The sequence below is a fragment of the Rhinolophus sinicus genome, chromosome 15, assembly GCF_057876585.1.
Source record: "Rhinolophus sinicus isolate RSI-liver-muscle chromosome 15, RSI-T2T, whole genome shotgun sequence".
Classification (NCBI taxonomy): Eukaryota; Metazoa; Chordata; class Mammalia; order Chiroptera; family Rhinolophidae; genus Rhinolophus; species Rhinolophus sinicus.
The window spans coordinates 90,600,601-90,626,996 of NC_142515.1; the positions used below are offsets into that span (position 1 = coordinate 90,600,601).

At 41.1% G+C, this 26,396-nt stretch overlaps 2 protein-coding genes across 6 annotated transcripts in view; both read left to right on the forward strand.

Annotated features, from left to right (window-relative positions):
• The window catches only part of SLC39A14 (solute carrier family 39 member 14), a 40,740-nt gene extending 32,746 nt beyond the window's left edge, over positions 1-7,994 (forward strand). For both annotated transcript variants that reach the window (XM_019714451.3, XM_019714462.3), the window contains exons 5-9: positions 374-496; positions 1,213-1,401; positions 1,521-1,728; positions 2,640-2,824; positions 4,952-7,994. In XM_019714451.3, coding sequence (XP_019570010.2) covers positions 374-496; positions 1,213-1,401; positions 1,521-1,728; positions 2,640-2,824; positions 4,952-5,098 — 852 coding nt within the window. In that variant the 3' untranslated portion in view covers positions 5,099-7,994. The remainder of the gene's footprint in view (positions 1-373; positions 497-1,212; positions 1,402-1,520; positions 1,729-2,639; positions 2,825-4,951) is intronic.
• A 10,823-nt stretch (positions 7,995-18,817) lies between these two features.
• PPP3CC (protein phosphatase 3 catalytic subunit gamma) overlaps positions 18,818-26,396 on the forward strand; it is a 74,322-nt gene continuing 66,743 nt past the window's right edge. The window contains exon 1 of one of the 4 annotated variants that reach the window (XM_019714490.3): positions 18,818-19,410. In XM_019714490.3, coding sequence (XP_019570049.1) covers positions 19,362-19,410 — 49 coding nt within the window. In that variant the 5' untranslated portion in view covers positions 18,818-19,361. The remainder of the gene's footprint in view (positions 19,411-26,396) is intronic. The other 3 variants (XM_019714500.3, XM_019714473.3, XM_019714482.3) reach the window with 3 other exon arrangements.

Here is a 26,396-nt window from a genome sequence, read left to right on the forward strand (position 1 = left end):
AGTGTCTTCTCTTTACGGAATTTACCAGCAGAGTCTGCCCTTGTAGTGCAGCGCCAGGAAGAAATAGAGAAAGAGTCCTCATTGAAAGTAGAAAACCGTGTCCAGGCTGTTCTTCCTGATAGTACAGTTCTAAAGATGATCTGTCTTTTGCATCAGAAAATAAGCTAGAAAGAACCTAACAGGCCTGATGGTCAGACATTTGGGAAATATCAAAGGTTAGCTTTCGCTAGAAAGGGAACGTGTAGCCGGCAGTTATCCCAGGGAGCTTGTCTCTTTCCTTTCATACAACCAAGGAAGTGGTTAAGAGGCGAGAAGGGGACCAGTGGAAATGTTTTTATTTTCTTAAACTCATTTTCTTTTCCTGGGTCCACAGGCTTTTGGTTTCAACCCCCTGGAGGATTTTTATGTCTCCAAGTCTGCCGTGGTCTTCGGGGGCTTCTATCTTTTCTTTTTCACAGAGAAGATCTTGAAGATGCTCCTTAAGCCGAAAAATGAGGTGAGGCCCAGTTGGTAAAGGAGATGCTTCTGGGGAAAGCATCTTTCTCCAAAGTGCTTGTGTGGTAGTGGCTCAGCAGCCCTCCAATGGGGGCTTGGGAGGAGGAAAGCCCACACGGCTCATGAATAGACGTTGCATTTCACCTCCTGCGGGTACTAGCAGGGGTCGAGGCGGGACCAGAGATCAGATCTGGCCTATGTGTCTCTCACTAAGCAGTAATTTATCCCCTCTGTCTTATTCTAGATTATTTTCTTAACATACTTTTATACGTTAGGAGACGAAGGAGGGGCTGGATACGGACATGCCTTGTCTGTGAAGTTATGACAAAGAAACAGGGCCGACTATTGTTGTATAGTTCCAGAAAGATACCTTTAGTGCCTAGTCTATAGTTATCCCCCACGTAGTTGCTGAATTGACTAAAGTGATCTGTTGCAAAGGAGGAGCTCTAAATACTTTGAGCTGTGCCACCTCGCCGGAATGAGGGTGGGCCCTGCAGTCATGGCTTTGCTGTCGGTCCGGTGCCAGCCCCTCGTATTTACCTTGGTTCAGCTCTCTAACCACTTTCCCCAGTTTCTGTGCGTATGGCCTGCTTGCGTTTTCTCTGCTGGTGGAGTTGGGGTCTTCCCCGTGCTCGGAGTGCTGACTCAGAATGGGTGCTCAGGAAGCTTGGTGGTTTTGGTGAGGGTCACGCTCACCACTCCCTGTGGTCCCTCCAGCACCATCATGGACACAGCCACTATGCATCTGAAACGCTTCCTTCCAAGAAGGACCAGGAGGAGGGGGTGACCGAGAAGCTGCAGAATGGGGACCTGGACCACATGATTCCTCAGCACTGCAGCAGCGAGCTGGATGGCAAGGACCCCGTGATGGACGACAAGGTCATCGTGGGCTCGCTCTCTGTCCAGGTCAGTGGGCCGGTGGGGGTGTTTAAACACTAATGGCCTTGATGATTCACTCAGGTCTACCTTGAAGGTCCCTAATCCACCCTCTGACCTGGGGGCCCTGGGGACGGGATGTTTCGTAGGACCTGCAGGCTTCCCAAAGTGCCTGTTACTGGCTGAAAGGCGTCCGCTACTCTGACATCGGCACTCTAGCCTGGATGATCACCCTGAGTGACGGCCTCCACAATTTCATCGATGGCCTGGCCATTGGCGCCTCCTTCACTGTGTCTGTTTTCCAAGGTATCAGCACGTCAGTGGCCATCCTGTGTGAGGAGTTCCCACACGAGCTAGGTGAGTGCACGCCTCCCCACCCTCGTTCTACTCTGCTGCCTCGGTGACTGACACCTGCTCCCTTCAGAGGGCCGACTCCTCCTCCCTTCAGAAAGCTTATTGTAATTAATTAATACGTTCTCGATGCGATGTAAAAGCTAACCACTGATTCTTAATAATTGAATTAATCATCGAAAAATTGATCATTGAAAATGATGGAGTTTTTTACAGGGATGTCTGTTTCCCTTCAGCCCCATATCCTGTGCCTCAGTTTCCTCACCTATGCAATGGGGTTGATAACAGTACCTGCCTCATAGATTTGTCATGAGGATGAAAGGGGGAAAAATAGTGAAAGGAACTTCCTATGTGCCGAACACTATTCTAAGTGCTCAACATAGGTTATCTCTTACATCCTGTTTGGCCTCCCAAAGGCTGAGACGCATGTTAGAAGTCTTGTGGGTGGAAGAAGTAGGTGAGCCAGGGGTTGTTGGGAGGCCCTTTGTTGTATCAGAGGGAGTGTAAAACACCTGCGCTTTGGAGACTGAAGGTCAAATCCTGGCTTTGCCATTTATTGGCTGTGGCTTTGGGAAAATTACATAACTTCTCTCAGTCTCAGTTTTGTTTCCTAAAAATACCACTCATTATAGTTGTGAGGAAAGAAGCTCCTCCTGTTTCACCATCAATCAAAAGAGAAATGAGGCCATCGTTCGCTGGTTGTCTATTTTGCATTATTTTCAGCATCTCAGACAGTTCCTGGACATGAAGATGAAGGGAGCCTTCGTCTTGTCAGTGCAGTCTCCTGTCTGGGGTTGTCTTGTTTTTCACCCAGACTTTATCCACAGTCTGAGCAATCTGTCCCCCTCATGCTCTCTGTCCCATGACCTAGTGTGACTCTTCTGTCCACAGCCTCTCCTCTTTTCTCCCCGCCACAGGAGACTTTGTCATCCTGCTCAATGCTGGCATGACCCTCCAGCAAGCGCTCTTCTTCAACTTCCTTTCCGCCTGCTGCTGTTACGTGGGTCTAGCATTTGGCATCCTGGCCGGCAGCCACTTCTCTGCCAACTGGATCTTTGCGCTAGCTGGAGGAATGTTCTTGTATATTTCTCTGGCTGATATGGTAAGTGTTCCATAGTTTATGCCGTGGAGACAAAACTGGACCGGGTAATTAAAGTCATTGGATGGGAGGACAGCTAAGGAGACATTAGTTTGGTGTTTTTTTTTGGTTTTTTTTAGATTTTATTGGGGAAGGGGAACAGGACTTTATTGGGGAACAGTGTGTACTTCCAGGCCTTTTCTCCAAGTCAAGTTGTTGTCCTTTCAGTCTTAGTTATGGAGGGCGCAGCTCAACTCCAGGTCCAGTTGCTGCTTCTAGTTGCAGGGGGCACAGCCCACTATCCCTTGCGGGAGTCGAACCGGCAACCTTGTGGTTGAGAGGACGCGCTCCAACCAACTGAGCCATCCAGGAGCTTAGCTGCAGCTCAGCTCAAGGTGCCAGTGTTCAATCTTAATTGCAGGGGGCGCTGCCCACTATCCCTTGCAGGACTCGAGGAATTGAACTGGCAATCTTGTGGTTGAGAGCCCGCACTCCAACCAACTGCACCATTCGGGAGGCAGCTCAGCTCAGGTGCCATGTTCAATCTTAGTTGCAGGGGGCAGAGCCCACCATCCCTTGCGGGACTCAAGGAGTTGAACCGGCAACCTTGTGGTTGAGAGCCCACTGGCCCCTGTGGAAATCGAACCGGCAGCCTTCGGAGTTAGGAGCACGGAGCTCCAACTGCCTGAGCCACCAGGCCGGTCCACATTAGTTTGTTTTTGATAACAGCTTTATTGAGAAATCATTCACATACCCCACAATTCACTTATTTAAGGTACACAATTAAGTCTTTTTAAGGGGACAGTAGATTTTAAAGAGTGAAAAGCTATGTCATTTTAAAGGGTGAAAAGCATATGTCATTAAAGAACACTGATTACTGAGCTCCAGGGTCCTGACTTAAATATTTAAGTTTTATAGAATAGATATTTATAGATCAGTGAAAAACATCATCAGCAGTGTCTGGACCTATCTATATATTGTATGTACCCGCTGACGTGTGGTGTAACCATTTAAGTCGTTTTGCGTTTGCTAGTGAAATACCTGATTTGTCACATCTTTTGTGTACCTAGCCTTGTTTGTTGGCATGATGTGTTCTTTGGCATGTTTTATTTTCATGAGTTATTTTCCACAGCCTTTGAAAGTAATATTTTTGATGAGATGATGAGAGTAGACCACCACGATGCAGCCTCACCCAGGGCAACATTTTAGATTCTCTCCTCTTTAGTGCGGAGCCCTCTCCATGGTCAGGATCTTTTTTGGCAGTTCTTGAATTAAAAGGCCTCCTCATCATCACCTGCCTCGCCGGACAGCAGTGGAAGGCCTTGAGTCAGAGCTCCAACCTCTGGCCCCATACACAGTTTCTGTTTCCCAAAGAGGTGCCAGTAACGTTTTGGTAGCAAAAAGATCTTTTCAGGTGTTTTTAAGGATCCCAATAAAAAGTTTATTTTTATCAAAGCAGTTATTTTTAGCCAGCATCTAAACACATCCAGGGCCACATGCATGGAGAGTACTTGGCTTTACCTCGATACTTGTAAAGTACAGTTGACCCTTGAACAAAGGTTTGAACTGCACTGGTCTACGGGTATGTGGATTTTTTCCAGTAATCACCGGTACTGTTTTCAGTCTGTAGTTGGGAATCCTCGGATGCAGAGGGCTGACTGTGCATGGTTCTGCACTCTTCTCCGTAGGGGACTTGAGCATACATGAGTTTTGGTATTCACCAGGGCGTCTTGGAACCAATCCCCCGTGGATCCAGAGGGACCGCTAAGGTTGTGGGGAGTCAAAAGTTACACGTGGATTTTTAACTGCACAGGAGTGAGCACCCCTAACCCGCAAGTTGTTCAAGGGTCAGCTGTAGTGGTAGCCACCTCGGAGAAAGGCTATTACATTCAAGTTCTAGAGGCTATTGCTGTTAATTTTCTTTGTAAACCAAATTTTATGTATATATATCTTAATTATATATTATATAATTCTCACCCCAGTAATAACTATTACAATAGTTATGTTATATACTAATGTTACCATTATAATATAAATATTAATATAATAAATATAGTTATTAGATATAATATCTAGACTGCACTGAATTCTCCTGGACTTACAAGGTTAGGAAAGGAACTGCAACTCTCTTGTTTGTCTCTTCTTCCTCAGTTTCCTGAGATGAATGAAGTCTGCCAGGAGGATGAAAGAAAGGGCAGCATCTTCATCCCTTTTGTCATCCAGAACCTGGGCCTCTTGACAGGTTTCACCATCATGCTGCTCCTCACCATGTATTCAGGACAGATCCAGCTCGGGTAGGGCCCTGCAGGAGCCAGTGGGCATGGAAGTCGGGCCCTTGGCTGCCTGTTCCCTGGCCCTGGGACTCGGCATCCAAGAAGCACCTCCAGCGAGGCAGTTATATAAAAACTGTGACATGGACTGTATTCCTGCACTAAATGTCAGCTGTTTCGAAAATGCTCTATCCTAGTAATAAGCTGCCCTGGTGAACAATCGCCAGGTAGCACTTCTCTCCCTTTCCTCTCTCTTCTTCTCAGAGTGACTCTGGAACCTGAATGCAGCTTAGAAGACAAGCCTAACTTTTTTCCCAGTTTACCCTGGCCTCTGTCTCTTTGAACCAGAGCTGAGAGGTGTTGAATCTTTTGCCCCACCATGCAGAAATAGAGGCAGCAATCGTAACCTGGTTACAAAGGTCAGGAGATGAATCTACATGCAGTTTGGGGGCCATGAATCTAAGTGTGTGTCCTGGAGCTCAAAGAGAACTGAAAGTTGGAACAGATGAGTAGGGCAAGGGGAGGGAGACCATCCTGAGTGAGAGGGGAAGTAGAACCGATGATGTGTGTCCCGTTCTGACAGTTACTGGAGCCCGCTGGGATGCTGGATGTTGATTTTGTGGCTGCACCTGGTGTTTGCTGGCCATCCGGGAGAGCGAGCATGTAGGTTCTGTACATTCAGTTGCCTGGACCTCCCCTTCTTTCTGAATTAACACTAACAAGAATGGAGGGCAGAGAAGGAAGACCTGCAAACAATCGACTGGTTTTGCTGTGGTTGCCACCTCCCCTTCCCCACTCCCATCTTCGGAGACTTTTTAGCTGCCTCCCTAGAAGCACATTCTGAGCACATTCACGATGCTGAGACTAGAGGGGAGACTGCACAAATTTACCTCCCCACCAACACGCATGCTTGCGGAATTGGAGTACAACTTGTGTTCTTTCTGACAAGAGTAATCAGAAAAGGAGGCAGTGCAGGCAACATTTATGATTTGCTAATTAATTGCATAAGTAAAAGTATGAATAAGATGAACTCTTGAAATGGAAGGTCCAGAACGTAGGTTGGGCTCTGCAGATGTCTGTGGAACAGAGGACCTATTGATCACGCTGCGAATGGGTTATTAAACAGCACTGTCTAGGTTACCCCCTTCGTCCCTCACCCCAAACAAGAAAGGGCGAATCCTATATTGAATTGAATACTAACTGCTCTAACTCTCTTCAGAAAATGGCTTGATGGGCTCGTCTGTGAGACTGTAGGCCAGCCTCAGGCACTGTGGAGCCCTCTCCTCAGAACTCTGGCTTCAAGGGGAGCTAATCTCCAGGTTCACTAGGTGAATTGATTTATTATTATCATATTGATAATGTGAGATTCTTTAGCCACTTTGGGGAGCCAATCTCTCCAGAAGCCTTTCTTAGTGGTGCCCACAGTTGCAGCCCAGGGGCTGTGTTTGCAAACTGATTTGTGTGCATGACTGACAGTGCTGGCTCGTTGCCAACACCTGTGAGTTTTTCTCTTCTTACCCAGAAAGACTTTCCACTAGACAGTAATTAAAAGCAGCCTCTATTTTGTTGTTTTTCTCTTCTGGGGAAACATCCCTCAAACCAGAAATATTCTTGAAAAGAACGTAAGCAGAAAATACTGCTGGTGATGCTTTATAAGTTTTTCTGCTTCTCTTGCCTGTTGACTGATAAATTTGAGAATGGGCTGAAGAGGAAGGAAAACAGTTACCAAGATTCTAGATTAAATATCAGGACTGACTCCTGATAGGATTATGGTCCAGTTTTACCAAAGAATCAATTCCTTGAATGTTGGCATCTAACTTTTTATTATCATTATTATTGTTACTGTTTTAAAAAAATTCTTTGTCTTTTCTGTTCTATTTTTCTCAAATTGCTTTCAGGAGCTAGCAGAAAATAACAGTCAGACTTGAAGAGTTGAGAAGATTTTGCTTTCCTTAATTCACACTGATGTATGAAATTTATAGTTTTAGCATTCCCTATAGATCTGTCATTCCTTACAAATGCCATTATCCTTGAAGTACAATACTAAGTTAGAGTTAGTGGGTTTCTAGTTTTAGAAGAGCTCAAAAATGTAATCTTTAACAAATTAAAAAGTAAAATAATGAAATAGTAGTGTACTTCCCCTTTCTGTGCACATCTGTGTTAAGAACCTTCCGTTCATAGACAGCTGCCTCCAGGGGAAATTCTCTTTGAACTGTAGTTAGTCCAGGGGCCAGTCCTGGCTGGAGCTTAGGATGGGGAAAGCATTCAAATCATGCAACAGATTTGATGTTGCCATTGGCAACAGACTTGCCTTGTGAGTTGAAAATGTGGCGATTTCTTTTGGACTTTTAAGTGTTGAATTTGCTGTTTTAAGCATTTGTACATATTAGAAGTCTGAGGAGCAGTGAATTTTGAGGACTTGTTCACCCCGACATTCTCGTCTTCAACCTGTCTTTCCCCAGATGGACCAGCTCCTGTTAACAATCGCAGGGGCAGTCTGTCCTGTGCTGGAGCAGTGAACCAGAAGCAAGGGTTCTGCTGGTCACCCTTGCCCTGGCTAACAGGCTGCCTTCCATCTTTGCCCCCAAAAGTCTTTTGTGTCTAGTGTCAATGAGGGGCTTCACCCTGGGTTTAAAAAAAGAAGGCTTCTCTGTGTGGGTATCCTAAGACTTGTTTTTAGTAAGTCCTCTTCCAAAGAGATGGTAGTATGCCGGAAATCTGCTGAAAAATGAAAAGTTGTGTGATTTTCGCAAGAGGTTAGGTTTTTACTCATATTTCCTTTTACAGTTCTGCAGTTCCACCACAGTATTTTTTTAAAATAACTCAGGAGTTATGAGGATAAATTAGAAAAGAAAATAACTTAAGTTATATGGACTTTAAATGTTTTATTTGTAAGATTCTATAAATAAAGCTATATTCTGTAACTGTTGAATCCCAGGTGTGTGATCTTTTGGCATAACGTGGGTGCAATGAAGCCTGCTCAACACAAGGTGGCGATGGTGACTCGCTGACTTAGAAAGTTTTGTTTATTGGTCCAGCTGAACATTTGAAAGGATTTTAGAAGGATCCTTAAGTATCATAACATTCTCACTTTAAATGATTAATTTCTCTTTTATGGAGCCTGTGACTTCACTGACCTTGCATGGCAGTGCTTCCTAAGAAGAGCTTTCCATCACACTTTTCCCCTGTGTAAATCCATGATTTGAAACTTGAATAGTATACGTGGTTCATTTAAACCACATCTCCTGTATGTCGTACAGGGAAAAGTTCTTGAAATTCTAAATCTTTCCTTATTCCTGTTTAGTCGCAGGGTCAGGGATTTGTTGTTTTCTTTTGACAATAAAAATGAGCAGTAAGGTAAAAATTGAGGCAATCTCTCTACTATATGCTACTTCATACGTTAGAGACCACCCAGTGCCTGTCGCTCAGTCCTTCCATTTTTTTTAAATTCAAGAATAATATATGAAGTGGCTCATATTGGTCTTTTAAACTGCATTAACTACTATATCAGACCATCACCTGCTGGAGTTGTTCAAAACGAAATTCACTCCATCCTTTGGTTGTACCACCTCTGAAGAGCCTAGGCTGGGATGGGTGCTTCCCTGCGACACCTGTTACTGGACTGGCATTGTGATTGCTGTTGTTCTTTATACACCGAATTCATTCTTGGTGGAGCTGTATCTGGTGTCTTTCTGTGATTTCAGCACCTGTGACCCAGAAAGGATGAATGAAAAGGCCAAATGAAGTGCGTGTAAGTTCATTGTTTGTGAACATGCTCCTTTTTCCACTGGCCACACTACCTGTTGTGGTTTCCTATCTTTGGTGTTGTTGCTTATGCCTTGTTACCTGGTCCTCCTCTATTTAGAAACAAGTTTGGGAGAGGTGACTGTGGCCCATATAGAACAGAGCTAAGCAAAGTAAACAGATCATTAAGAAGATTAAAACTTTGATCTTAGCCATGTCTTTGTAATACTCTTAACCAGCTAAGCCGTTTAGGACATTTTTGGTGGAGGGCAAATGACCTTCTCTCGTGTAGTTTCTGCACGCTCTTCTTTACCATTCAGTGATGCTGAGATCTGATTTGAGCAAAATCCATTTCAAAAGATAATAAAGACACCCAAGTGCGGACATAAAACAAGGCTTTTGATTTGTGGAAAAATAAAATGCTCATCTATATTAAAGAAGTTTGTACTCTCAATGATCTAGTGTGAAATACCTAGACTTCTGAAGAGTGGTAGGTTCGAATCCCAGCAGAAGTGAATCCCTTTCATCTTTCTAGAATAAAATGAATTACATTCCATTTAAAGTAGAAAAAAAAGTAGTGGTTGGAAAAGATCCATAGGTCCTTATCAACCTTCAGCTAAGTATGTTTAGAGTTGCCAGCCAAAAAAGATTTTTCTTTCCAACATCACAACCCCTTCTTCCCAGATGTCTAGTCAGCGTTTATTTTAAACGAAGGAAGGGAGTTAACAGACTACCCTTCCTGTACAAGTATAAGAGCAATCTTTGATCCTGGCAGTGGGTGGGATTCTGAGATGGCAGCATCGATTATAGTTAAGGAATAACCCAAAGTGTTCTGACTCTGGCAATCATAAGCCAAGAAGTGGTTCTGTTTTCCACCAGGCTCTGAACTTTTTTCTCTATCTGTGGTTTGCTTATAAATCTTTGGAACATGGAGGTTACCTAAGAATAAGCTTAGGCAGTGATCCATGTCGTTTTTTCAGACATATGCACTTGTAGTTAGAAAGCTACCAGCAAATTCCTTAGTGGAGACCCCTGACAAATATTTTGGTAATTCTAAACGTGAAATGAGCGCTAAAAATATATATTGTCCTGCGTTTATTACTTTCTCTTTTTGTGTGAACACATTTAAGTGGGATATTGCTGTCTGTCAGCATGTGAGGTGGTAGAGACAACCAGAGCGGCTTCTGCCCTGGAGTAAGAGGCTATTCAGGCCCCAGGCTGGGATGTTGGGAGCAGACTGAGAGACAGGAGGTGTGTAGGCGGCAGAGCATGTGAAGTTCTGCATATCTCCTTGGGACCACAGTACAGCACTACCCAGTCAACAAAATAAGAATCAAATAAGGTACAACCCTGGAGGGTAATGGGTACACCCATGCCACAGTCCACCTTCAATGTTTCCAGGTGTGGCCCACCTCCTGGCCAGTCACCCTCTTGTCCAGTGACCCCTATGTCCATCCGGAGCCAGGCAGGGCCTCTGTGCAGTTACTGGAGGTAGCAGAAGTCTTAAAGCAGTGGTTACCAGCATCAGCTACCATGTGGCCATCCAAGGTCAATATCAGGCTCTGTGACCCCTGCACTGGCTCTGCAGACATGTTAATGTTAGACAGGAAGCAACCAGACCTGTTGGATACCTAGATGCAGCTGTTGCCCCAGTCAGCTTCAGGATGTTTCCATCGGAAACCACAGCTACACCTGTGGGGGCACTAAACTGCCCCTGGCCCTCTCCTTGGGAGCCAGACTCGAAGAGGAACTCTCAGCTGGCACTGGACACCTTCACTGAGTGGTTATGGAAATTCATCACTACAATCTCATTCGTAGCCGCAAAATTGGGCCCAACCATCACTGGCCCCATGGCCTTCAAGATAGCCGATGAGCTTGTGATTGGGCTGGAAGGTCAAGAAGATGCATTATCACGTTGCCAGCCACATGATATGTCCGTTCAGGTCTCGCTTGGGGCCCATGAGGTGACTTGCTCTTTTCTTGGTCTTGAACTTGCTCTTAGGGAAAAAGATGCTGACCAATGGTTGTCATTGTCTGCCACAATAATGTCTCCATTGGTGTCCACTGCCACACCTGTGGAGCACCGCAGCTGCCCAGGTGAGTGTCCTTGGGCCCCAAAGTGAAACTTGATCTGGCCCTCATTAGAGAAACCTGTATACGTTGACTATAGCTGTCTGCTACCACTGTGGGGCCACAGCAAGCCGAGGACCACCTGTGAATTGGTGAATTTGCCCTTCTCCCTCCCAAGACTGCCAAAGTCTTCCGTAGGGCTGTCCTTCCATACACCACCTGTGCTGTAATTGGAGCTGGACCCACACACCACCACCCAGTACGTGTGATGGCCTGGGCGTCAGCGATTGGACATGGAAGAGCACAGGACCCAGGCTACAGGGCACGAATGTTGCCTAGTTATTTTTAAATTCATCAACATTTAAGAATGGCATCCAAGCCAGTTACATGGAAATTCCTTACAAAACATGATGTTAACCTTGTGAGTTTTAAGGGGAAGGAGAACAACTAATTAATAAAGAAGACTTCCCCCCCCCCCCAAAACAAAGGATTAGCTCTTTAATTATAGATGCTAGTAAGGAGAGGGAAAAGTCTCTTTGATCTGTATCCTCCCAGATTCTTTCAAGTGACATGTCCCCTATAACTTCTTGAAGAGGTTAATAAAACAAGCTCATTTGAAGCCATGTCTGGTTGCATCCTATACTCATGGCCCTTGAAAAGAAATATCTCATACTGCCAAATTCACACACTTTAAACATTTTGTAGTAATTGTCCAAATAAGGTAGCTCCCCCGCACCCCCGCTTCTTGAAAATTGTATGAGCAGGAGAGAGATTAAATTTAGATTTTTTTTCTGGAAAAACTGATTTTTTAAAAAATTAAATTATTTTTTCAGTATAGACAGTTCAGTGATGATGTATCTAACTAAAAGGGTAGATAAAATCTAAACATTAGAGATCTCAACATTGTTTTCATTTGGTTTTAAAGTGTGTTATATTTACCATGTTCCCCGAAAATAAGATCTAGCCAGACAATCAGCTCTAATGCGTCTTTTGGAGAAAAATTAATATAAAATCGGTATTGTATTATATATTATATTATATACCTGGTTTTACAATAAAATAAGATGGGGTCTTATATTAATTTTGCTCCAAAAGACGCATTAGAGCTGATTGTCCAGCTAGGTCTTATTTTCAGGGAAACACGGTATTCCTACAAATCTATTTTTCTAATTATGCTCTACTTAGCCTAATAGAAAACTATGTTGCATTCCTTGGTTCATACATTAAAATTTTGCTTGACAACTTCCTTGATCTAGCTAATGGTAATACTTTTTTCATTGGAAATTTTTAGGTAACCTTATAAGCAAGTTTAAATAAGAAAGTCCTTAGAAACGTGTTTAAGTTTGGTGCTTTTTGAAGCAAATGAAGGATTTGCTTTAAAGGATTAGCTCATTAATTATAGATGAATGAAAACCTACTAGCCCAGGGTTCTGTGTGAAAGAGCAAAAAGAATCGATTGTGTCCATTCCATCACCGACTGGCTGTGTGAAGTCTGATATGCTTAACCCCAATGTCTTTATCTCTGAAGTGGAAATGATCATTTCTATACTATCTCCATAAGTGTGATGAGAACTATATGTATGAGCAAGTACTTTATAAATTGAAACTCTATAGCAGTGGTAATTAACATTTTGTTGCTTGGATTCCTTTGAGGGTCTGAAAAATACATGCTTTTCCACACACACCCCCAAAACCTTATAAATACACCCAAAACCGTAATTTCATTTACAGTTGCAAGCTGAATGGGAAGGAAACGATTTGAAGCCCTTAGCACCACAGGTTCAGAACTTCTGTTTCCGACAAGAGTAAGATGGTATTCATTCATTCGACAAGTGATGGAGCTCCCACTCTGTGCCAGCTGGATCATGACCATGGCGGTGAACAGGACCGACGGTGGTGCTCCCCTTAAGGAGTAAGTGTAGGCACAAAGAAACAAGTGCTACAGATAAATTACCTTAGGGTGGTGACGAAGTAGAGAGCGGGTGGAGTGTTGTATGCAGCTGTCAGGGAAGTCCTCTTTCAGGAGAAGGCATCTGAGCTGAGCCGCAAGGAATGAAGCTGCTTTGTGAAGATCTACGAGAAGAATGTTCCAAGAAAAGAGACAGCAAATGCAAGAGCTCTGGAGCAGAAATGAGCTTGGTCTGTTTGAGGTCAGTTTGTATAAATTGTAGTATGTATGGTATAAATAAGGTCGCTATGTCTGAACTGTAGTGGGCGTAGGGGATGAGATTTGAGCTGAGTTCAAAGTAGACAGGAGTCAGACCACTTTCGGGAAAGGGGGAGATATTTTCAGCTGAGGAAAGGCAGAAATCAAGATTTATGTTTTTCTTAGATTGTTGCAAAAGTAATGGCGGTTTAAAAGGTTAATAATTGTAAAAACCGCAATTACTTTTGCACCAGCCTAATAGTTTAGAAAGAACTGTTGTGTGGAAAAATGGACTGTAGGGGGAGTACGAGGACAGGACATGGTGTGTGAGGGACCGAGCCTCCCCCTCCGCCTCCTTCCACTCTACATTTTTGGCCCAAGTAACTTGATGAATGCCAGTGCCCTTTACCTCTGGCATCTTACCTGCGGAATGCTGGAGCCCAGGTGTGAGAGAGGTATTAAATTCTATTCTCCTTGACTGTACTGTATTATGCAGCTAGTAATGCCTACCACCATTTTCTCCTGGTTTGTAATGGTGCAAACAAAAGTAATAGGAAATAATGACATCTTTGAGGCTTCCCATCCTTGTCATAGGTCTCACAGTGTTGGATTCTCCCAGGAAGACCAAGGGATGGCACACTGTTAAGAGGTTTGCACATGGCCCCCAAAAGTGGCCTGAATATCAGCTGTCAATACCAGGGGTGCCCAAAAAAATGTATACCCGTGACTTGTATTCATCTTTTGTTATTGGTATATACTGAGTATTACAATTTTAATACAGTTTTTTCCTTTCTTAAAATGCAAATACATTTTTTTTGGCATCCTCTGTGTATATTACTAGTCAGCAGAACTTTTATTAGCATTTTTTTACTTACAAGTGTCTAAAGAGATTATAAATTTGGTATCAGGCTGTTATAAGCAGGATGTTGCTTTGAGCCATGTCCTTCCAATTACAAAAAAATATATATTTTTTAATAAATGGGTGGATTTATTTTATAAGAATTGAGTGCAAACTTAAAAACAAAAACAAAGCTCTTCATCAAGAATAAACACAAAAATCTAAGTAACAATCCTGCAATCGTGCATTTTAACAGAAAGTACAAAAAATGTTTTTTTAAATCTGGATTTGCTAATTCTTTTAGATCTTAAAACTGTGGGGGTGGGGTGCATTGCAAGTTAATTTAATTTAAATTAAATGCACTCATAGAAAAATATGAATAAAATATAGTATAGTATGTGATGTCCATATAGTGTGTATTGCTAATAAAAACATTTTATATAGTGCTTTTCATATAAAGTTAGAGATTATACACTATAAAATACCTTTTGTTCTGTGTAGCTATTTCAGAAATGCTCATTTTACTCTAGTTTTAAAAATATTCTACAGTTCTCTTGCCTGCATTTGACACAGAAGTTCAGTATTTAGTGGCTGCAAACAGAAACTGGAGCCAGGTTATTTTTACACAAGAGCGGAAACTAGGATTCCCTGTGCTTTTGTTAAATTAAAAGCATTCATAATTATTTCTCAGAAGAGCCGGTTGTTAATTAAGGTTTCGGAAGTGCTCAGGGAGTTTCAAAAGGAAATATACCAAGTCTCACAAGCCCTGTAAGATGGAAACCTAGATTTGAAGAAATTAGTAGAAATGCCAGTTTAACATGATTCCTGGTAATTTCAAATATTTAGTCAATTCTGACCAATGCAGAAAGTAAAAGGAAAGAGAAATCAGATTCACCAATTAGGTAATAATACGAATGACCCTGGCCAGGTGGAGAGGTGTACGAGCTGAGTAAAATAGAACTCTCCAGTTGTTGCTGGGAGCTGCTAATGTGCAGACTGAAAACATCACCACCAACAACAAAGTTAAGTCTTACTTATTAAAAAACGGGGTAAGGAGCTTAGAGTTTTCTTCTTTTTATATTTCCATGGAGTGATTCTAGATGTTTTGTTTTGATCAGAGAAGTCAGATAGAAAGTCCCCCTGATGAATATTTAATGCTTCTGGAAATAGTCCTGGTCAATAGTCCTTTGGAAAAAAAAATAGCACTTTATTTTCACCTGATTATAAAGTAATACTTTCTCACCATAGAAAATTGATAAAATACAGAAAATTAATGTGTGTTTTTTATGTCACTCTTAATCATACACCATGAAATGGCTACTGTTAACCTTTCTTTTCTCTTCAGAGAATGCTCTGTGAGGGTATGGACTGTGTTGATTTTAGGTCATCACTGTATCCCTACTATGTAGCACAGAGCCTGGCACAGGCAGCACCTAATTAGTATTTATTGAATGAATTAACATATTAATATTTCCTTCTAATCTTTTTAGAAAAGATTTGTTTGTTAACAAAATGGGATCCATACTGTACATGATTATATTCTAGCTTTTTCACTTTCCATTATCTCCTGAGGATTTTTCTCATGATATCAAATATCTGCTAAATCTAAAATGTGATGATTTTTCATAAGGTATAATATTCCATCCAATATCATACTTCATTTAACCATTTTCCTATGCAAATGAAATCATATAGTATGTACTATTTAGGGTCTTGCTTCTTTTGTTCACCATAATGTTTTTGAGATGCATCCATATGGTTGCATGTATCTCTTATTAGTTGAGCAGTATTCTATTGTTTGGATAATTATTGCTGTTGGGTAAAGTACCTAAGACTAGAATTACTGGGTCATAGTGTAGGTGTATAGTTAACTTTATAAAAAACTTCCAAACTGTTTTCCAAAGTAGTTGTAGCATTTTGCTCTCCCACCAGCTGTGTAGAAGAGTTCCAGTTGCTCCCATCCTCACCAACACTTGGTATTGAGAGTCTTGAATTTTAGCTATTCTGCTAGGCTAGTGCAGTGGTATCTCAATATAGTTTATTTTGCATTTTCCTCATGACTAATGATACTGACAATCTTTAAATTGGCCATACATATATCTGCTTTGATGGATACTGCCAAATCCCTTTGCAGAGAAGTTGTGCTAATTTATAATTGTACCAAGAGTGTCACCTTTTAAAAATGTTTCCCAATTTGCTATGTGAAAATGGCATCTTGTTTTAATTTGGATGTTTATTACTTATGAAGTGGAATATTTTTTAATGTTCAGTACCTTATAATTTATTCTTCTATGAATGTTTTTGTTCATGGCCTTTGCCCATACTTGTGTTGTAGAGCTTTTTTACTGATTAGTGAAAGTTCTTTACACTGACATAAGACACAAATATTTTCCCAGTTTTGTGCCTTTTAATTATGTTTATCTTTTTCAAGTAGTTAAACATAGCATTCTTTTGTAATTCCTTTCATTACTTTTGAGCTTAGAAAGTCCTTATCTGAACTTAGTAAATTGGTTTTAATCTAATAAATGCCCACTTGGGGGAGGGGATGTCAGCATCTTGGCATCCATTAGTTCTAGAATTACCACTATTATCCAAGTGGGATAACTTCATTTTCTTCTAGATTGTTTTCTTTTATTTTTTTACACATAACTCTTTAAAGCAGGTTCATGTTATTATGCTGTTATGGAGTGGCTCCAACTTGGGATCCAAATAGTTGGTTAATATTTCCACTACTGTTATAGAATAATCCATCTCTCCACATTGGTTTGCAATGGTTTACTAAACTTTTTGTTTTTAGCTATCCTGTTTATGTTCTTCCAGATGAATTTTAGCATCTACTATGCTGCAGGGACCAATTTATTTTTGACCTTTAGAAGTTTGCTGTTTGATAGTGCTGTGGATCTCTGATTACTTCTTAAATGAAGAACTTCCTCAGGATATCTGAACAATTCTCTTGGGTGGAAGCCTGAAGTCAAGACCCAAAAATACATAACCAAAGTACTCCTGCCTTGCTGGGGTTGCTCTGCATGGCCTTAGGTCAAAACTCTAAGGCATAATTCAGTCTGACTCCAGTGTATGTCCCCAGATCTCCTCCCAGTACATAAATCTATATTAATGCAGATTTATGCTTAAGGCCTATAATCTTTTAGCTAGGAGCTGTCCAAAAGAATTTTCTACTATGATAGAAATGTCCTATTCTACCATGTCCAATAAGATAGCAACTAGCCACACATAATTATTGAGCATTTGAAATGTGGCTAGTGCACTTGAGGTACTGAACATTTAAACTTTTTATTTTACGTAATTTAAACGTCCATAGCTATGTATGACTTCTTATTGGCCTTCACAGGAACTGTTAAAACTGGTTTGCCTATAATTTGCATATACTTCCTTGGATCTGTTTCTTCTTTTAAAAAAAGCTTTCAAATACAGTTGACACTCGGTATTATATTAGTTTCAGATGTATAGCATAGTGGTTAGACATTTATATAATTTATGAAGTGATCCCCCCAATAAGTCTAGTACCCACCTGACACCATACATAGTTATTACAATATTATTGACTAATTTCCTATCCTGTACTTTATATCCCCTTGACTATTTTGTAACTGCCAATTTGTACTTCTTAATCCTTTCACCTTTTTCACCCAGCCCCCAAACCTCCTCCCATCAGGAAACCATCAGTTTGTTCTCTGTATCCATGAGTCTGCTTTTGTTTTATTTTGTTTAGATTTCACATACAAGTGAAATCATATGGTATTTGTCTTTGTTTGACTTATTTTACTTAGCCTAATATCCTCTCGTTCCATCCATGTTGTCGCAAATGATAAGGTTCGATTCTTTTTTATGGCCAAGTAATATTCCGTTGTATATATGTACCACATCTTCTTTATCCAATTGTTTATTGATGGACATTTAGGTTGCTTCCATATCTTAGCTCTTATAAATAATGCTGCAATTAACATAGGGATGCATATATCTTTTTGAATCAGTGTTTTGGATTTCTTTGGATAAATACCCAGAAGCAGAATTGCTGGTTCATAAGGTAGTTTTAGTTTTAATTTTTTGAGGAACCTCCATACTATTTTCCATAGGAGCTGCACCCTGGATCTGAGTTTCAGTATTCTATTATCATTACTAAAATCAAAACACGTTTGACTTTCGCAGGCACTGTATTCCACGAGGGAGGACAGTCACAGTAAGACAGTTGCTGTTCTAGGCTTACAATTTAAGGAGAGAAAAGGTCAGTTTTTAACCTAAAGCTGAGCCAGATTAAGGCTCTCCAGAAAGACTTGCCCCAGTAAGTCTTCCACAGTAAGCATGTTGCACATGTAAGCGTGTTCCACATCATGCTTACGATGTCCCACAGTGTCCGTGAGGGGGGAGGCAGATACGGTGTCACTGCGTCCAAGGGGGAAGGAGTTGCTTCTAGCTGAGTAGGCAGGGCTTATGAGAAGGTCTGTTCCTTTCACGGAGGAGGTGTGACCCTGGGGGCTCCCTGGAGCTGCTGCCCTCTCCTTTTTCTTAGAAGTGGAAAGAGAGGAGGCTGCAAGACCTAGGCCAGGGCCTTATCCATCCCACATGGAAAACTGAGCCCCTCGACCCCAACTACTGGATTGGAACTAGGATGGACACGAAGGTCCTTCTTACTGTACTAACAGCCCTCAACAAATGTAAAAACTTAAATCAGGGGTTTAAATAGGTTTGGTGACGGGGTGTTTAAACGGTGGGTAGGAGTGGGGTCACATCGATAGACTCCTAGAGTGGGCGGAATATCCAGAGGCAAGGGCAAGAGGCCTCCGGTGGGGAAGGTGTGAGAGGACAAGGGTTCTCTGCACGGTGACTCCAGAGTGACAGGAGGTTCGCGACTCCACTGAGCAACGGCTGGGTCGCTCCTGCCGGGTCACAAGATGGCCGCTCTGTGGCTGCGCCTCGCCCTGCAGGACGTCGGGGCTGGGGTTAGGGGCTACAGGCCAGGGCAGCCGCGGGCCGCTCCGAGTCTGCTGCAGGGAAGGCAGGCCGAGGAGAAGGGAAACCCAGCTGTCGGAAGCCGCAGAGGAAGGAAGCGCGCGTGCGCAGGGGCCGGCCGCGGGGCCGGGAGGAAGGGTGAAGGGGGTTCCGCGACAGCCGGGGCCTGAGGTCAGGGAGCCGCGCGGGCGGGACAACAGGCCGCGGGGAAGTTGGGAGGGCGGCGTGCGGGAGCGCGCGCGCGCACACGCGGGCCGGGTCGCGAGCAGCCGCGGCCACCCCGGTTGCCTCCCTAAACCGCGATCGCCGGTGCTCGCGACTCGGCGCCTGGAGACAGATCGGCCGGTGGGCCGGCGTCCCGTCAGCCGGGTTGCGGTAGCCGCTGCCTCCTGGTGCCTGGGCCGCCCTGAAGAGCCGGGACCGGGGCGCGGCGGGCTAACTGGCCCGGGGAGCCGACATCGCTGGGGACGCCGGCGGAGGTGCACGCTGGCGGTCTCCAGGAGCGGGGAGGAAGCCAAGAGGACCATGTCCGGGAGGAACCTCCACCTTTCCACCACCGAACGCGTCGTCAAAGGTGCCAAGCGGTCAGGGCCTTCCTCGTCGGTCCGCGGGGAAAGGGCCCTTGGCCGGTTCGGGGATGGAGGGAGGGAGCCAAGGAGGGGAGACGGGAGGGCGGCGGGGTACCCAGGCTGCGCTCATCCCGGAGGAGGACCTGGAGGGGGTGTGGGAGCGCGGAGGGCGGGATCCCCAATGGGATTGCCCCGCGGGGGCCCCGGGCGTTTTCTGTTGCACCTAGTAGATCCGCAGCGAGCGGGGCTTCCAGATGGGGTGGGGATTTCTTCTCCTACAACCCCAAAAGGGCCTGGGTCCCATCATTCTTTAAAAGAAACAATTCCTCTCTTTTAGTCCCTTATCTGGGGAAGCCATCTGGTAGATTTTTCCAACTCAGATCTTTCTGCCGCTCCCCTTCTGTAGAATCAGATCAGCTCGCCCCTCCCCCTCCCCCCTTTTTAGGACATATACCAAGTACCTTTTGGCCCACTTTCTCCAGATCGTCACAAGTCCCTGCGGTTATTAAAAGAAACAGTATGGTGAAATAAATACAAATAAATCCATTTTATAGTGTTTGAAAGGGATTTACGGATCTCTTGACATGTTGGTATTTTATTTTGCTTTTGGCCATGAAAACTTGGAGAATGATGTTTGTGCTCTGATTCAGATGTCCAACATAAACTAAAATGTTCCTTACTAATACTTGTAGGGTTTTACATTGTAGTTGTTTCTGCCTTTCAACTAACACTACCGGTTTAAACATAACCAGTAATGTATGTGCTTCGTTTGTTCAGTCATAAGACTTAAGTACAACTCCTCTCTCTGAGTTTTAACAATCGGTGTGAAAGCACTATTTTATAAGAAGGGAATATACCTAGAAGAGATGTATTAGTGGCCTCGGGATAAAGAGGTGAGCTATAAATGGGGAAGACTATTAAAATACTTTTATTTTTTTCATTTTGGTAATTAGAAGGAGAAAGTAAACTAAAATTGGTGACAAGAATGCATTTTTTTTAAGTGTAAAAGCCTGTAGAATGGTCAGTGAAGTGGGAGAATTTTAGTGTTTAACTAGGTCCTACCCCCCCCATGAAAACATTAAGCATCATAAATGATTGTCTACACTATGTTAATTTGAGTGTGTGACTTAGTTTCCCCCATCTAAAAAGTCAGCATCATGTTGGTCATAATGTTGATTATCTACACTATATAATATTTAGTAACTATAATGGGATTTTTGAGATTTATCTACTCAGCATTTGTCTGGTATCATTAGGGATTTAAGTGAATTGTTCATATAGCCCTTGAACTGCTATATTATTCTGCCCATTTTAGTGTCAATCTTTATCATATATAACCCACAAAGAGTATATAACCATCTCTTGAAATTCAGAATATACTAAGCATAACCTTTTTTTGATAAATCAAGGTCATCATTATGTATATTAATTTCTGTTCTGTGCTGTTAATATGGCCGGTGCATTCTGCTGTGTAAGGGTGTTTTCAGTTTCCTCCTGTACTAAAATGACTCCTCACTGCTATACCAGGTTAGTGCTTTTGTCTGTGTTTGGTTTATCTCCTCCTGTAGTGGTCTCTATCTTTCAAAATATGCCTTCTAATCTACCACTTCTAAATTGAAGTAGGCAGGGAAACCAGATAAACCAGAATTATGTATCAAGTGAGGATAAATGGAATCTGAGTGAAGCTTAGTGGCAGTCCTTAGATCTTCACGAATCTCCAATTCTGATCGCCATTGTAGCATGTAATTTCCACCGTAACATGCATAAGATATAAAGGAAATTTTTAAATGAACCGTTCAGACTCTTAAATATAGAAGTAAAGTCAAATGCCGTTAAAATGCATGTTGTTGTTAGGCATGCTCAGAGTTAAGTGAACACCCTCACAGTCTTTATGTTTTTTGACAAAATTATAAATTACTGCATGTTGTGTACTTCATACAGTTACTCTCAAATAAATGAAACAAATGATTTCAGGACTTTAGAATGTGTGAATTTGTCTTATATATAAGAACTTTAGCATAAGAACCTGACCACAGCAATTTTGGCTTCTTGGTGACTTATGTTACTTTGTTTCTGGGTTTTCCAGAGTTTGAAATACTTGAAGTTTGTTCTAAGAAAGTAAGGTATCAGTGTATATATAGTAGGTCCATTGCGTTGGTACTAAATCCTGATGTTATGTTATCTTGTCTGGCCAGAGTTTGTCTATATTTATTCACAGCTGGAAATCTTTTTCTGAGGTGAGACCACACCCCAGTTGTTTTTGATTCTGTCATTTCCTGTTAACTTTAAAGTCTACTTAATTGTTTTGTTTGAGCAAATCTTAGAGAAGAATGGGTGGGTGGAAGTGATTTGTATTGTAAGTGTCCTTCAAACAGCAACTTTCCTAAAATGAAGGACTAGACTGGTAGTCAGAAAACCTAGGTTTTACTGCTGCTTCTGGAGCTTATGTGTGACCTTGTTTGTTTTTCTTTCTTTTTTTTTTTTTTTTTAACCTTGCCTTTTTACTTAAACTGCCTTTCTTTCCCTTCAGTCATCTCATTTGCAAAATAGGGTTAATAATATTTTCTTTGTCAGGCAGCTAAGCCATGCAAGTAACGATGGCTATGAAAAGCTTGAGACCAGGTACTGTTGTGAAACATGATAGTAGTTTGATAATAGATCATTTACTACATAAGTAGTTAGTAGGGAAGCTATTGACATTTGAAAAATATCAGAATTAGAACATATATGACATTATAAAGTAGGAAACTTCCCAGTCCGGAAAATGTCTCTTCTACAATATAAAGGATAGCTGGGTAGAATCCCATGGGTAACAATGTGAAGTAACCAATACAATTCTCTCTAATACTTCCCTGGCAGCTGGTTTCTTCTCTAGCAGGTGAAGGTGTTTATGTTTAAAAATAAGTTCTTATGATTTCATTCATTCATTAAATGTTTATGGAGAGTATGCCAGTAGTTAGGTGCTCATTTGTTTCTTCTTTGTTTTAAAAGAAACATTTCTGTGAGCCTCGAGTCCCTTTGCACTACTGCTATCTGGAGAAGTAAACTAGAAACAAATCATTGAACTGTGAAAATCTTTCAGCTTGACCTTTTTTTTTTTCTTTTTTTCCCGGTTTCCAAGTTTCTTTTCCTGTTTAAAGAATTTTTCTTTGACAGTGATTTTTATAAAAAACAGTTTATTCCTCTGGGCTGAATCTTTTCAGAAGCAATGAGGAAATTTCACTAGGAATTACATGACAGATGTGGCGAATCCTTTGTCTAAGTTTGTTATTTGGTGGCTGAATGGGGTTTAACAAAAAAGTCAAGCTTTTTCAGTAAGATGATGATACAGTTCTCCCATTCCCTTGGAATTCAAATATATTGTATAGTCACAGAATGTACTGTCATTTAGAGCACACATTAGAGGCTACTAATTATTTCACATCCTGGCATTGGGAATAGTGTAGCTATGGCTTCCTTAAAAGATTTTAAGTAGTATGGAAAGAAATTGCTATTATCCCAAGTATCCCCTGATCCCCATTTCAGTCTCTGGTACCTATACCTCATTTACTTCCATAGCTCTTGTTCCCTCTCCTCTTTCATATATGAGAATGGATTTAATTTACCAAGGCTTTAAAAAATTTTTTTTCTTTTTAAATATAAGCTTAACCCTGCTAATTATAAAATTGGAAAGTCAAAAAGGGAAGAAAACAATGGCTTCATATTTCTTCCCTCCGGAAACAACTGCTTTTAATACTTCTCATGTATTTTCCTGTGCTGGTATATTTTGGAATCAAAGGAAAATATCACATATATTTAAGCTTTTATTATGCAAATATTTTCATGTTATTTTAATGTAAATATTGTAATTTTACCTAAATTCTTTCATGATGGTTTCAGTCAACATGAAAATGGTATGAAAGTGTTTATACTCATGTTTTGGTCTTTTATATTTTTAATCATTTGATACAATACCAACCCAAAAGAAACATTTTCAAGTATAAATGTTCCTTCCATGTGAACAAGTCATATAGGGCATATCTGTTGAACTTGTCAATAGGATTTATTCAAGTTAGGCTTAGTTTACCATTGTAATTAAGCTGCCAAGCTATTTAAACATGAAAAATCGGTGCTATTTGAGATTCATACCTCTAAGTGGACTTTTAAACCTCGGAAAGGACATCTTAACTTAAACACTTAATTCTTATTTGAGCAGGAATAAGTTGTTCTTTTTACTTGTATGTTAATGATTGTGATTGTAACCTTATTTATATCAGACATTTGATAATAAAGCTTTCTTCCATAAAGTAACATAGTATCACATTTTATTGTAAAGTTAAAAATATGTTAGTGGATCATTTCAGAGAAAAGTGCTAAGGACTCATTATTTAAAGTGAATTAAAGAATTAATTAAAATCCTTTTCCTAAGCTATATTTGGTAATAGAAATATAATGTCTTTCCATTAAAGTGACATTTCGGAGAAAAGCTATGTTGTATACATATCTGTGAGAAAAAAACTTATTCAGCTAATTCTGATCTTTGTCATCATTTTGGAGCTTTGCTGCTACTTAATTACTAAAGGACTAAAGGAAATAAAGGGTGTCTTAATTAACATCCTTTGGTGCAATCACTAATAGAATATAACTCTGAAAGTTTTCATGTTAAATTTTAGCTGAATTTTAAATTTCAAAACTGAAGTTTAAAAATCTCAACTGAAAGTAAGTGATATCCAAGTTATCTTTGTAATCTACGTAATTATTCAGATGTATGCAAAGAGAACTTTTAGTTCCCTATATTCACTTTTATTTTATTGGCAAACTAGATTCGTATCATGGTATCTTTTAGTTTCTTAAGTCTTTGTTTATTATTAGAAGGTCTAACTTGGTAACTAGGATCTCTAGATTGGGTGACAGGAAGATAAAGATATGCTGTATGAGCTGGCCAAGCAATGTATGTCTTTGATGATCATTATGAGATTTATTGAATGCTAGCAATCCATGATGATGTTGTGCAATGTCTGGACGATGTCAGCCCAAGAGGCTGAAGTTCTAAATGAAATAAACACTGGAAGATCATCTAAGAATTCATTCAAGAATTACCTATGTCATCCTTGCTAAAAGTGTTTAACCTCCATCTAGTTATAGTAAACAATCAGACAAATCCAATTTCAGACAAATCCAATTTGTGGGACTTTCTACAAGACGACTGGTCTGAACTCTTCAAAAATGTCAAAGTTGGACGACTGGTTAGTTCAGTTGGTGAGAGCGCGGTGCTCTTAACAACAAGGTTGCCAGTTGGATCCCCACACGGGCCACTGTGAGCTGCGCCCTCCACAACTAGATTGAAACAACTACTTGACTTGGAGTTGACGGATCCTGGAAAAACACACTTAAAAAAAAAAAAGATACGGGGGATTATGCTAGATGAAAGAGAAACGATAGTCAAGAATAGTGCCAAGCCTGGACTTGGAACATAAAAACCTATAGACACTTTGCAGACAACTGGAGAAATTTGAATATGGAGTATATATTCGATAACATCAATATTAAATGTGGTAATATGGTATTATCATTATAATGGAGAATGTTCTTATTTTTAGGCAATACCTGATGAAGCATTTAGGTTGAAATATCATGATGTATGTCTGTAACGCTCTCAAATAGTTCAGAAAAAAAATTATGTATTTGCTGAGCAAGAAAGCAAACATGGCAAAATGTTCACCCTGGTGAATATAGGTAAAGCGAAAATTGGTGCTCATTTTACTATCCTTTCACTTTTTTATAGAATTTCAGTTTTTCCAAATATAAAATTGGGGGAAGAAAAAAGTACATTTAAGAAATGCCTCAAAACAGCTGGGCTTGCGAAAGGCTCCCGTCATATTTGAGGATTCAGTAGTCTTAGGGAAAGATAAAAAAGAAGAAAATGAGTTTTAAAGTATATTATAGCTGATGCAAAGTGGAAGTACCTTGTTTAGCAGAAAAAGAGGTTGTTTCAGCTACATGGGAGGGCTTGGAAAAACAAGTAGAAGTAAGGATGGAGAAACAGTATACTTGCCTAAGGAGTAGAGAGGATGGGAAGTGTCAGAATTGAGAGGTGAAATGAAGAAAAGGCGGAGAAAAAGGGATAGCTGAAAACTGCTGGAGCGGTTGATAGTGATTCCATTAAGGGGACAGCAAGATTATTTTGATGGCTGTGTGTTTTTTTAAAAAAAACAACAACCTTAAAGCTTAATTGGCTTATAAACACAATCCAAAAATTATAGAAAATTCAAACATTGCACAAATAGATATTGTGGAAAGTGAGAAAAACTTGTTTTTATTTTATTGGAGGGATTGAAGTAAAACAGATGAGAGAGGGATAAAATAAATACTTTTTAAAAAGCACTAACAAGTAGAGGAGATAGAAAGGATTTTCTAAGTGTATTTCCCATCCCAGTTAATCACACCACTTACCCATTTAGTCACCGGCTCAGATGACAAGCCTGGGAGTCAGGCCAGACTCTCCTATCGTTTTCACTTTATATCCAGTTCTACCAGACTCAGTTCTGTGGACTTTTGGTTTCTACATAACCTACTTCATCTCCCTGTCTCACTTCTGGGTTATACTATTGCAGTATCCTCTTGCTAGGGCTATTTAGTCTTCACACTGCCATCACTCCACACTGTGGATAATATAAAAGATCATTCTTGTACTTGAAATCCTACATGAGCACTTCCTGCCCATGGGATAAACTCTTAACTTTGTTGACATTTAGTTCCCTTTGTGCTAAACCTCTAACCTTGTGTGGTAGTCTCCCCTTGTCTGCTTGGGATACGTTCCAGACCCCCAGTGGATGCCTGAAACCATGGATGGTACTGAGCCCTCTATGCACTATGTTTTTGTCCTATACATACATACCTATGATGAAGTTTAATTATAAATTAGGTGCAGTAAGAGACTAACAATAACAATAATAAAGCAGAACAATTATAATCATGATATCCTGTAATAAAAGTTATGTGATCTCTCTTT